We start from the raw sequence: 12,541 nt of genomic DNA on the forward strand, positions 1-12,541 counted from the left end.
TATACGTATTTATATTTATTTTATTGTTTTTTTTATTTATTTGCAGATGAACCAAAAGTGTAAAGTGTGCGGGGAGCCTGCAGCAGGATTCCACTTCGGCGCGTTTACGTGTGAAGGGTGCAAGGTAAGGATCATTTGTTTATAAAATGTTATCTCATTATCATAGGAATTAAATAACCTTAATGTATTGTCACACACATGTTGTTCATATTTTTGTAGATAATTGACATATGAAAATTTAATTTAAAGTATTATAAAATTAATAGCAATACATAAATATCAAAATCTTCGTAAAGAAGTAGAACATAAAAAACGAAGATAAATACAATTATTTTTTTACACTTCTGGACAATATCATAAGTATATAAAACGGTTAAATACAGTATACATAATATTATGATTGAAATAACAATAATAATGATACCGAAAAAAGGTTAGGTATATAACAGTTTAATTCACAATAAAAGAAAATGCAAATTTAAGTTCAAAATTGCCAAGTATTTTATTACAATTAATAACCGTTTATCTCATTAAAAACTAATTATAACAATTCTGTTAAAAGTCAATTATTTGCAAATTCAATCATTGCTATCGTTAAATGGTAATTAATAAGAAAATCGGAATAGAAACTCAGGTAATCGTATCAAGGGCAGATCGTAGACCATTTAAAACTGGCAATTGCTAATTAACGAAAAAACAAACAATCGACATTTAAATGCGAAATCTGATAAATATGATTTAAATATATCAAAACGTAAACCAATTTTTTTATTAGATTTGCAATAAAATCGGTTCGATATCCGATCGAATAATTGCGTTAATCGTTCCGATTCCGATTCAGAATGGATGCATCCTGTCATCATTCATTGCTCAGACAGGCAAATCTGCACCCTATCATTATGAAAATTCCTTAAATAGTTGAAATAATCGTTTGCTACCCTGTGTCCGGGAGATATACGTCGATAAATATAACACGCAATGCTTCCGTTATATTTTTTTGTTGACCGTACTGAATGGATTTCTCGTCGTAATGCTTATATTACATCATCATCGCAATATACGGACATCTTTTCATATTCCTTTAATGATAGAATAAAAACTTATTAAAGGAAATTTTTAATATGCCTATGTGAGCAGTCTTCATAATGTCAATCAATCAATCAATCAATTTATAAACTCATCCATATTCTAGACCAAAATCTTTAAAAATATACATGTCAATTGCCCATGTACTGTCCCATAATGTAATAAAATTTCATTGGATTATGGGACCTGATTTCTGGCGTTTAGTGAAAAGCCTCTTGAAAAATATACGGTTATTATATATATTAGGCTAATCTTTATGTTGCTGTTCTGTACATGGAGTACTATACTTTAAAATGATATAACTAATTTCTTTACATTAATTGGCTAAAATATCACAATATCCTGTCTTCTTGACTCCTTCTTTATCTTTGAATACTCATCATTTTCCATCACTTCTAAAACACACCTTAAGATATGTACATACCAATGAGTTTTTTGAACGTGTAATTATTAGAAACCCATTGAACCTATTCCTCATTATTATTATAACCTGAAGATTAAACCATTTTATGCACCTTTACTTTGCAATTAGTGTTCGTCGTATAAGGAACGGTAATAACTAATAATGATATAAGTTACAACTGTTTTATCTCATGTGTCAATGTAGAATGAAAAAAGCATCTAAGTCATTGAGGGCCTATCTCTAGATACACTATAATATATAAGCTTAATAAATAATACATGAAACAAGACTAAAAATATCGAAGTTAATAACAGTTAATTTTAGTTTGAAGTACACAATGTAATTTCGTTCCAAATAAACAATTTTGAATTTTTTTGAATTCTGTTATCAAATAAACTGGTATTTATAAAGTAGTTAAATGGTATTTACCAACAGGAATGTGATTCCCAAGTTCAAACATTTATTTATTGAATTAGAATTCTTCTAGAAGTACTTTTGAATCGTTATTAAATAGTTTTACATTTAAGATTAAAACAGATTTACGATTCAAAAGTGCCATTTGATTGATTGACCACCGATTCGGAAAGCAGATTCAGTTACAGAGAAGAGCCGACAAGAAACTCTGTAGTTGCTGTTTTAAAATCTTGTCAATTTTACATTTTAACATAGGTAATACTAAAATTACAATAATGCCAAAGAACTGGTCCTTAAGCGACATTATTCCATTATTCATATGTTCATTAATGAACTAACATATTTTTAATAAAGGTTTTAAATTTAGCACTGCAAAACGATTTCTAGTTTGGGGACCAATGTACGTAACATTTTTTGAATTGAATATGCCCAATTAACTATTTAAGCGATCAAAAGGAAGTCTGAAATTTCATTTTATCTTATATTTCATTTTTTTAATTTCATTTCAATAGTATATACGATAAGAAACTAGCTCAATAATTTGCTAGATTACACAAAACAATTTGTATCAAGTGGGACAGAAAACAATGGGTTTGCGACACAGAAATCGTCGCAGGACGTTACTAGACCGGCCCGTAACATCCTATTAGGAAACCTTTGGAAATATTGACCATCATATCAGGGTCGGGTCAACCTTATTAAAATATGGTGAGTTAAAAAATTACGACATTTTGCGAATTGGGAATATACATCAGTTAAAAGTAACGCTTGGTGGAAGATTTTTCAAAATAAGATAATGGTTTTGAACGTTGTTTTGGGAAAAGATACATTAACACTATTATTAACTAACTTTCTATTAATGCACTGTAAAAGTTTTCTTTTCATTCTAACCATCAAATTTTGCAAACTGATCACAGCGTTTGATTTTTATTGCGCAGTCAATATATTAATAAGAAATTGTTAAATATATGACGTAAAAGCTCTAAATTTCCAAATGAAGTAACGTTTTTGTAATCTGTTTCGATAGGAAAATCATTTTACGGATTCTGAGTCCATGACTTACTCAACTGAATTCAAACACCATGACCGTTGTACCATACTATTGACTCGGCGCGACTTAGCATATTCAATTACAAAATGATCCCAGGTTCGAGTCTCCGGTTGTGCTGATCTTTCTTGCCATGACTATGAGAATAATTAAATAGTGCATGTACGCATGCTTTTGCGCTGTAAAATATCCTGCGTAGTTGTGTAAACTCTACAGATATCAGGAGAACCTATTATGTCCATGTATTTGCTGTTAGTAGAATAAGACATAATATTACATAAGAGCATATATTTTTATTTTTAATCGAGTCAATATTAAGAGACACAATGTTATTATTCTAAACATTTAGCCACAAAGATCTAACGCCCACACTAGTGTAGCGTGTAACACAGTAGGAAATATATCTACGATTAGAATCACATCGGTGATCGAATAAAATCGCGTGCACCTAAGAACAGTCTAGAATTCTCACACCATATGCTCAAATGTCATAGTACGGATTAGCAATATATTTCATACCTCAAATATTCGTTTAAACATTTTATATCTAAGTAAAAAAAAAACAGACACAATTAACGAATTAGCGTAATATATCTACTCAACCAATCCATGGCCTCTTTTAATTTCCAAATGTCAATTAATAAAGATTATATTCAGTGTTGGATCCATTAAATATATTTTATTTTAACCGTGCATTAGTAATTGCGTGATATATATTATCGATTTATCATTTGCCTTATTCGAATAGAGCCGTGACAAATCTTCTCTAATCATCTCAGATTCTACTTGACCTAACCTTGCCAATTGCTACAACCTTTAGTTCCTCGCAACCCAAATTAATATTAACATTCGATAAATTGCTGTCGAGTTATGTCAGTAATATACTCGAATAAAACGACTTATATTCAATATAAAAAAAAAAACTGTAATCCGTATCGTTTTATTCGAAATGTTAAGGTTTCGATAACATTCATTTATCATTTAATCTTCACCCGGATATATCGTCACCTGCATAATTTTAGTTCGCAAAAAATCAATTAATTTATTTTTTGTGTGCTTTGATTTGATCGTAAATGTCAATTCATCATATCATATCGTTCATTAAATCATCTTAAATAGATATCTTTGATGTGTTTGATATTGATAAGCAAAAACGTTTATACCTTGTACATATTATGTATAGTCTATGGTTTATGCCTAAACAATTCAAAACACTACAACGAACTCATAAACATTTACAAAATACTTAATTTAAATTAAACCAACTGCCAGTACCAAAATTGCGTTCTGATAATTTAAAAATAGATATAGTTATAAAAAGATAAGAAAGATGCTATAATGATAGAATCAACTAAGTTTGAATTAATTTATCCATTAATGGAGGATAAATGTCGAATCTAAAGGAGTCGAAGTTACAAACATACAAATGCAGCTAATAAATGCGTATTAAAAAAAAACATTCAGCAATATCGTGTACATTTAATTATAAGGAAAGCATCTACACGATTTGAAAAAAAACAGTTGCAATTTAATTATATATTTTAAGTCGAACCGCTTACTATAACTGCGTTGTAATCGTTGACTGCCTAGCGTTTTGCATAACTTCGTTTGTTTTTATATCGCTTAGCGTACAATGATCGCCTAGTACATCAAACAACGTAAATGGTAACCATGGCGACAGAAACGCGACCAATCGATTTACCCGTAAACATTGCGAAGTGCTTATTGTTTCAACGAGTTGACGGCCGTCGCAAATGAACCGGCGCATTTCGATCCAAATCCATTTTAATTCATTGTTAATTCCATGTTAGTGTCAAACCACTCTACTGATCGTACATTCGATCTATATAAAATGACAATACAATCAACTCTGAACCCTAGCAATAAAGCGCTCAAGCCAATTAAGTAACAATTAATTCAGCGCTGTGCCATTAAAACAGTTTTGTTTTTGAAACGCGAGTGACAAATTACGCCGCGGTTCCTTTGGACTCCCGCGCTCCGCTTGACAATGGCCGCTCCACAGACTACACAATGCCACAGACAATGCACAGATAATCGCGGACTTTAAAAACAAATTAGTAGCCGTGATTTATTGCGGCCGGTTGCGACATTCGACGGCTCGTCGCGTGCGTTACCGCAATTTCGATGTGCTCTCAATCGGAATATAATTCCTGTGAATGCGAGTTATCTTAAGCTTCGCCTGTCCTTGCCCAGTTAATGAGACAATGTTGACTCGCGGGTTAAGTACTACTGGAATTGTATCTACGAATGACAGCGCCCAGCGAACATAGGGTTTGGTCGAGTTGAAACTGTTCAATGTGATTAAATTAAATTAATCTCTATCTCGATTGCGGGAAACCGTAATGTTGACGTAAAAGTTGTTTTTGGATTAAGTGAAAGGGATATTTATTAATACGTGCGATTTATGTTCAATAAGAAGATAGTTTAATTTCATTCATACTCATTAATTTGAAATATGTTTATGAATTATTATTTAATATAATTTAATCACAGACAGCACTGCCTAACCGTTTTATCTACAAATGCATTGGTATTTTACAAACAACATTCAAAACTGACCTGACAGATAATATTTTTAGACCAGTATCTAGGAATAGTCATAGCGGGAAAAAAAGTTTTGTTCTAGTATCTCCTGATTGTCTGCCCTTAATATCAAGTGATAATTAACATTGTTTTGTAACTGTTACTGTCTATTGGCCCATCGTATTTGTCGGCCATTTTTATTCACATCACGAAACTCATGTGTGATCTTTATTCTGTTACACATAACTAGTGTGACACGTATTCACCTGCACTTGTCTAAGTTATGTGTTTGTTTGTCGATTTGAAAGGTCTTTCATATAGGAAATTATAATAATAGTGCGATGCGTTAGTAATCGTGGGCTATTATAATATGTTGTTGGTAGAATGAATAGAATTTATCCGTGTATGTTAATTTGACATTGTAATTTAACAAATTAAACAAAGCTGATGATTTTTTAAATGAATGAATAGGTTGTTTATTTGTTTACACGAATACACGTTTACATTTAGCAAGCTAATTAATTTCATTATTCAATTCAACGGAATTCCTCGTGCTTCTTTTCTCAACATCTTGCATACGTACCTATCGCCTAAGTACAAGAATTTAAATGAATAACAAATTATATTTTTGCACAATAAACGTAGCTACAACACAACACGTCCTCAAATGAATATCACGGATTTAAAAACGCCCGTCGAAATAGATCATAAAAATCGATGTATCGAAGCATCGATTTCGATTAACCGAATAATCGATTGTATCGTAATGTCAGCCGTAATCAAAACACTGAATGTCCAGGTCACTGCTTCTGGGTACAAATGTGACTTGACGCGTGCGCATTCTTTGAACATCACTTTTTAAATTACGATTATCGAAACATAACTTTATCTGTACGTGCTAAAGTTCAATTTCTCTGTACAAGTTTATCCTGAGTTTGCTATTTTCAAATAAACTCTGTAGACAAGTAACAGAGTTGTTTTTAGAGTGTGTTTCTAAATAGAATTTTACCGAAAGTTTTGTGGAGCCAAGGTTAAAGTTCTTTAATAGTTCACACACTGGTTATATTTGGTGTATGATGAACTAGTCCAGTCAGAGCATTATAGTAATTCGTCAATCTGATTATCTTGTTCAAAATTTTACAAAGATCATTAATTTATTTTAAATTATTCCTAACCTTAACCTTATGATTATGCTATACCAGTAAGAGAACATCTTAGTTTGACTTAATAATAAATTGCCTGACCATTGACTTCATAGCAAGTCGATAGATCCATGAAAGTTTGACGCTTATATTGAGACACGATTGAATTTTGAATATTTCTTAACCAAATTACATTAATTACTCATGCTAATCTTATGTCAAATAACAAAAGAACCTTTACCATTTTGACATAAAAAAATCGATTCACCCGCGACACATTTTTGCCCGGTAAAACAACCAATCTGTCACTGTTACGCATACATATGCATAACCGACACACACATATGTGACACTAACAGATTTATTATTCTGTAGATTTATTGAGCGCCACATTATTGTAGTTTCAAGGTGGACATGTCATCTTGCGGAAACACTGAAATGAAATATCGATCTGAAGTAAAGGCATATGCACATATTCCGTGTTTCAATTAATCTCCAATAGTACAAGTGTGTTCTTTGTTCAGTGTTGTTTAATGGCGTTAGAGTGTCGATTAATTTTATTTATTTCCTATACGAAAATAGAATAGTAAGGTTGCTTAGAAATTGTAACGTATTTTTGGTATTAAACCTATGCTAGAAGCATAGATTGATGATAACTCTAGAAAATTCATAATATACAAAATATATTAAGAATGAATATTATTCATTGCACAAAACATGGCATTGAGATAATAATTGTTATATGTAACAGTAATACATGTCTAGTTATAGTACGAGTACGGAGTAGCATGCAAAATTCCACATTCAACCTTACTAACGATCTTAATAATTGTTACACATGAAATATGCACCAAATAAAAATCAAAAATATTTAGCGACTCACGTTACACAATCACCTCGCTCAAACAATACAAAAGCGGATCGTATTTGATTGAAAATTCATCCATACAACAACCGATACACGTTGCCAAAATGTGCCGCCGTGGCATGAATACAAAACGATGCGAATGCACTCGCGTCATAGTTTTGGAATTTGAAACAATACAGCCTTATGTCGATCGAGACAGGAATCCCTAATACCGCAGATTAGATTAAACATTAGATAAAACCGAAGGTGACATGATAATACTAGAGGGCATTTTAACATCTGTCAATCAAGCGATTGTTTATTTTATAAGGTCCGTTTTGCATACGCTACGTGGCTACGACAACCGACTCGACTACGAGAGGCTTTCTCTTATAATGTGTGAGATAGTAATCAGCTGAATGTTCGAAGCCCAGATATGCATATATTGAAAGCTTTTTAATGTACAATTCTAAGTCCTTTCTTTTAATCTATAACTTTTCAACAGTTGCATAATATGAATGGTAAAATGAAAATTTATCCTTCTTTGTATTCGAATGAAATAAAAACGCGTAGAGAAACCGATTACCGCCTCATCCATTCTTATTAACGACAAATTGTAAACATCGATCAGTATTGCCCTTTACCGTGACAAAGCGAAACATTAGTTACAAAAATACATATTTATGTGTGTGTCTGTCTATACAAATGTCGCGAAAGTGCAGACGCACTTAATCAGGGGACGATACCAACCAGTCCGGTTTACGCTGATTGTCAACTAGATATTATAATTAATAGTCTGGACTGTGGATGCGATGTGTGCAACTTTATTCATTGCATTACATATCGGATAGTCGGAGGGAAAAGTTTTATGGCATTTTAATTGCAGCTCGATGCCGTTAATGCGTCCTGTTGCTAAAAATATGCAAGATCGTTTACGAAATTATATTGGTAATGTTAAAACTCACAACCTTTAAACTATCTAATATAAAGTTTTATAAAAAGACCACAATTATAACCTTCCTAACGTTACATTTCGTTCATACTTCACAACATAAGCTAAAACACAAATGCACGATCTGCTCGATGTAGCATGGGACGAATTGCCGGCATTTTTCGGAACCCCATTTTAATATAGCCCTTCGAATTGCACAACAGTAAATATATATTTCATTTCGTCCACGACATTACTTTATAAGTATATGTGCATAAATTGTGACGCTTGGGTAAGCCGGCTACCGCGACCCTACACCTTTAACCTAAGCTCGGGATGCACCTCGTTGCGAAATGCCCATTTCACTTTATAAAACTATATTTACACTTATGTGTAGCGGAATATGTTAAAATCTCAAAGATAAAATAAATCTCGCTTCGTGAAAACAATTTTAAGGCGTGTTTACGAATTTGTATTTATATAGATGTGTGAAGTTGTTAATATAACAGTGACCGCCTCGTTGTTAGTGGTTAATGTATGAGCGTAGAACCGTGGGGTCCTGAGTTCGATTCCTGGTGGGGACTCACCGCAATAAAAATGTCTCGTTCTGACAGGACACAGAAAGCCGACCACCTATTCCTCGACAACGAAGATCGATTAGTGAAACAGATCTAATTTATCTATTCAGGTCAATCCATTTCTGGGAGGTTATTTAATTTGTTACAATTTTATAACAACTCCATTTCTCGTATATTCAATTGTGCTTTAATATCAGATTCATAAGAGTATGTAATGTCCGTTAAATACATCATTAAAACATATACAGTGCACTAACGCCTCTAACCACGCCTAAGTGTCTACCACCAGAGTTCAAAGTGTCGCTTAAATATTCAAATAAAATGTTTATATATTGCTCGTAAAACATGATAAATCTAATATATAACGTGCCATTAATTCAGAAAACATGTCTAGTAGCTCTAAACTGTCCTTTGATTGTCGTGTCATAAAATAATCTGCCATTAAAAATCTAATGGGATCTTTTTACGTCGATAAATTTCATTCAAAGTATAATAAGGTGTAATAGAAAGTTTTTTTAATAAAGGTTAAAGTTCTAACAGTGTAAAAATCAATTAAATCAATGCTAAGAAGTTTTATTCACTCAAATAATATCAGCAGTTTTTATTAATATAAGAATGTAAACGTATCTAACGTATACATTCTTATATTGAATTTTCGTTTTGGAAAATAACTGAACAAAAAATTTTTGTAATAAATATACATTAAAATGTCTGTATATATAAATAGAGACAGATAAACATCTTAATTGTCATTGAATTTAATTTGGTACTGATATAGAAATCACGAGCAAAACGGTGGACTTAAACGTATACTCACTATGGTTCTTAAATCAAACAAAAGACTGCAATTCACACATTGATTTAAAAATAGATGTGACACATAACTTTTTATTGTCATCTTTGAATATGTCAGTAAGACATTCATCACACATCCATGGGTTTTTCATATATATGTATAATTAAACAACCGTTAAATAATATGATTTTAAGCACGTTATTTTATTAACAAAATTCATTAATATATAGGCAGCTTGCAGCTGGCAGCTAGCAGCAAAAAGTATCAGCAAGGTAGTGTGATAAAAATTCTAGGAAAATATATAAATCATTCCACATACAATATGTCCCTATCAAACTCTTTACAGCAGTGGAAGGCAAATTAAAACACGTATAAAGAATGATCCATTTATCACACCCAATCAATCACCTCACCCGGTTTTGTTTCTCTCAGGCTTTAATTAACCACTTTTTACAGTAAATATCTCGGTAGCATTCCATTTAAAAATATCTATATACTTCGCAATATGCACGTATCATACCAGTGTAAAGTTGTAGCAGCCTGGTCATTAGGAGTCGCATAAACACAACAATGTATGTCCCATAAAACTGAGTGAATTCTGCAACGCCATTAGACTATCGTAAAGTAAGGTATAAGACCTTACGCCACGCTTTTTATGGTCATATACCTACCGCAGTGATCTAATAAATATCCGGATAAATAACTATTTAACGTCGCTTTCGAATCCCCGTGACTTTGTTTGAAGCTACTTATATAATATCAAATTTAACAGACACGAAACTTCATCGCATATAAAGTAAATTAGTAGAAGTTCATTAATTATTTTCTATAAAATAGCCTTATTCGGTTCGTAAATTTAACTGTATATGGTTATTAAATGTCATATTAAATTTCCCCTTTTCTAACATCGAAGGCGAAGATTAAGATACATTTAATTAATAGTGCTTTAATACCGCTATCTAGTAGTTACGAGTAATATTCTTGTTGTAAACATATAGTAAAAAGTAATAAAAACTCACCTAAAATAATGAACTGACATTTACGACATGCAATTTGGATTACAATATTGTGTAAATTGTGAAATCGTCATCTGGATATTACATTTTTGGTCATAATTCGTAATATATATATCAAAATAACTTTTATACTGCGATAGTGTTGTGGGTTAATGGAAAACTGTCGTAAATAAAACAAGTGACACAATAATGCGGTGAAATGTCACATCTGTTCCGCTTGCACTAATTTAAGGTTAATGGATGTTATTGAATATTGTATGGATAAATATAAATGATTTATTCTAATAAACAATCATAAAATTCTGTATAAAACTGTCTATCGTGCTATGGAAATTATTGCAATTCTTAAAATTAGATGGATTTTGTTATTATTAAAAAAGTTGTATTTTTTATAAAACTATAAGCAATTGTTTCTGTTACTACAAAATAAATATAATTAGAGCGGAATATTCACGATTTGTTGCTGTCTATGTTACATGTACATGTATGTTGTTTTACAGTCTAACCGTAATTTGTGTAACATTTGTTAAATACTATCGACCTCATCTACAGTTTGTATTTCAGTACGGATTTTCCAATTATCAAGATTTTCCTATTACAAATCACAGTAGACAATAGACTTACATAATAATTTAAGCGAAAACTCAAGGTCGAAAAACGAAACCGTTTATAAACGAGCGTAACCGACTGGAACCGAACCTGTGGCCTATTTCCAACGGAAGTGACGTCTTTACGTGAGACATTAGTAAAGGCGTGTTTTCACTTTCGGACTCGGCTATGCCCAGCAGCCCGTGTAAACGCAGCTTAACAGCTCATAATTATACACATAATTCAACACTTATCTATTCACGAAGTGAACTTGTTATATAATTCATTAGAACATAGTAGAAAATCAATCTTTTACATCAAAAAACACATTTGAATAAAATATACTTTAATCTTGCACTATTTTACTTTAATTTAAACGGTATTACCATTTATAAATATGTCATTTTCCTTCCTTCCAGTCGTTCTTCGGGCGATCGTACAACAACCTGAACTCAATTACGGAATGCAAGAACAATGGAGAGTGCGTGATCAACAAGAAGAACAGGACCGCCTGCAAAGCGTGTCGACTGCGGAAGTGCCTCATGGTGGGCATGTCCAAGTCTGGCTCGCGCTACGGCCGTCGCTCCAACTGGTTCAAGATCCACTGCCTCTTGCAAGAGCAACAACAAGCGGCGCAGACACAATCCCCACCCAGGGTGCCCCCATCCCCTCATCACATGGCACCACCCTTCCCCCCACATCTGTTCCCGGGCTTAGCGAGACCTAGGACAAAAGAAGAACTCGCCTTACTCGGCTTAGATGACTACAAACCTTGCTCAGGCTCTCCAGACTCTCATCGCAGCGACTCATCTCCAAAACTGGACGAGAAATCTCGCATCACACAGTCCAGACCACCAGATAGACCTCTCACTCCGCCGAGAGACTTTGTCCATTTGCCTCTAGCCAATATATCCTTGCCCCATTTTCCACATTCACCATTTCTACCACCGCCACCATTCAGTCCGTTTGCGACTAGCCATCCTCTGCTGTTTCCACCTGGCTTCCACCCGATGTACTCCAGACAATTACTAGATCACGCAGCATTACGACAAGCTGCTGAAAATAATAATGATGTGAGAATCGACGACCACAACACGGAGTCATCGAAACGGTTCTTCTTGGATGAGATTTTAAAGCAACAAAGATCG

At 33.0% G+C, this 12,541-nt stretch overlaps 1 protein-coding gene across 1 annotated transcript in view; it reads left to right on the forward strand.

Moving 5' to 3' along the window:
* LOC119840902 (knirps-related protein-like) overlaps positions 1 to 12,541 on the forward strand; it is a 54,356-nt gene that overhangs the window by 39,672 nt on the left and 2,143 nt on the right. Inside the window, exons 2-3 of the mRNA XM_038367677.1 lie at positions 47 to 124; positions 11,813 to 12,540. Coding sequence (XP_038223605.1) covers positions 47 to 124; positions 11,813 to 12,540 — 806 coding nt within the window. The remainder of the gene's footprint in view (positions 1 to 46; positions 125 to 11,812; position 12,541) is intronic.

Source organism: Zerene cesonia, chromosome 7, assembly GCF_012273895.1.
Source record: "Zerene cesonia ecotype Mississippi chromosome 7, Zerene_cesonia_1.1, whole genome shotgun sequence".
Lineage (NCBI taxonomy): Eukaryota > Metazoa > Arthropoda > Insecta > Lepidoptera > Pieridae > Zerene > Zerene cesonia.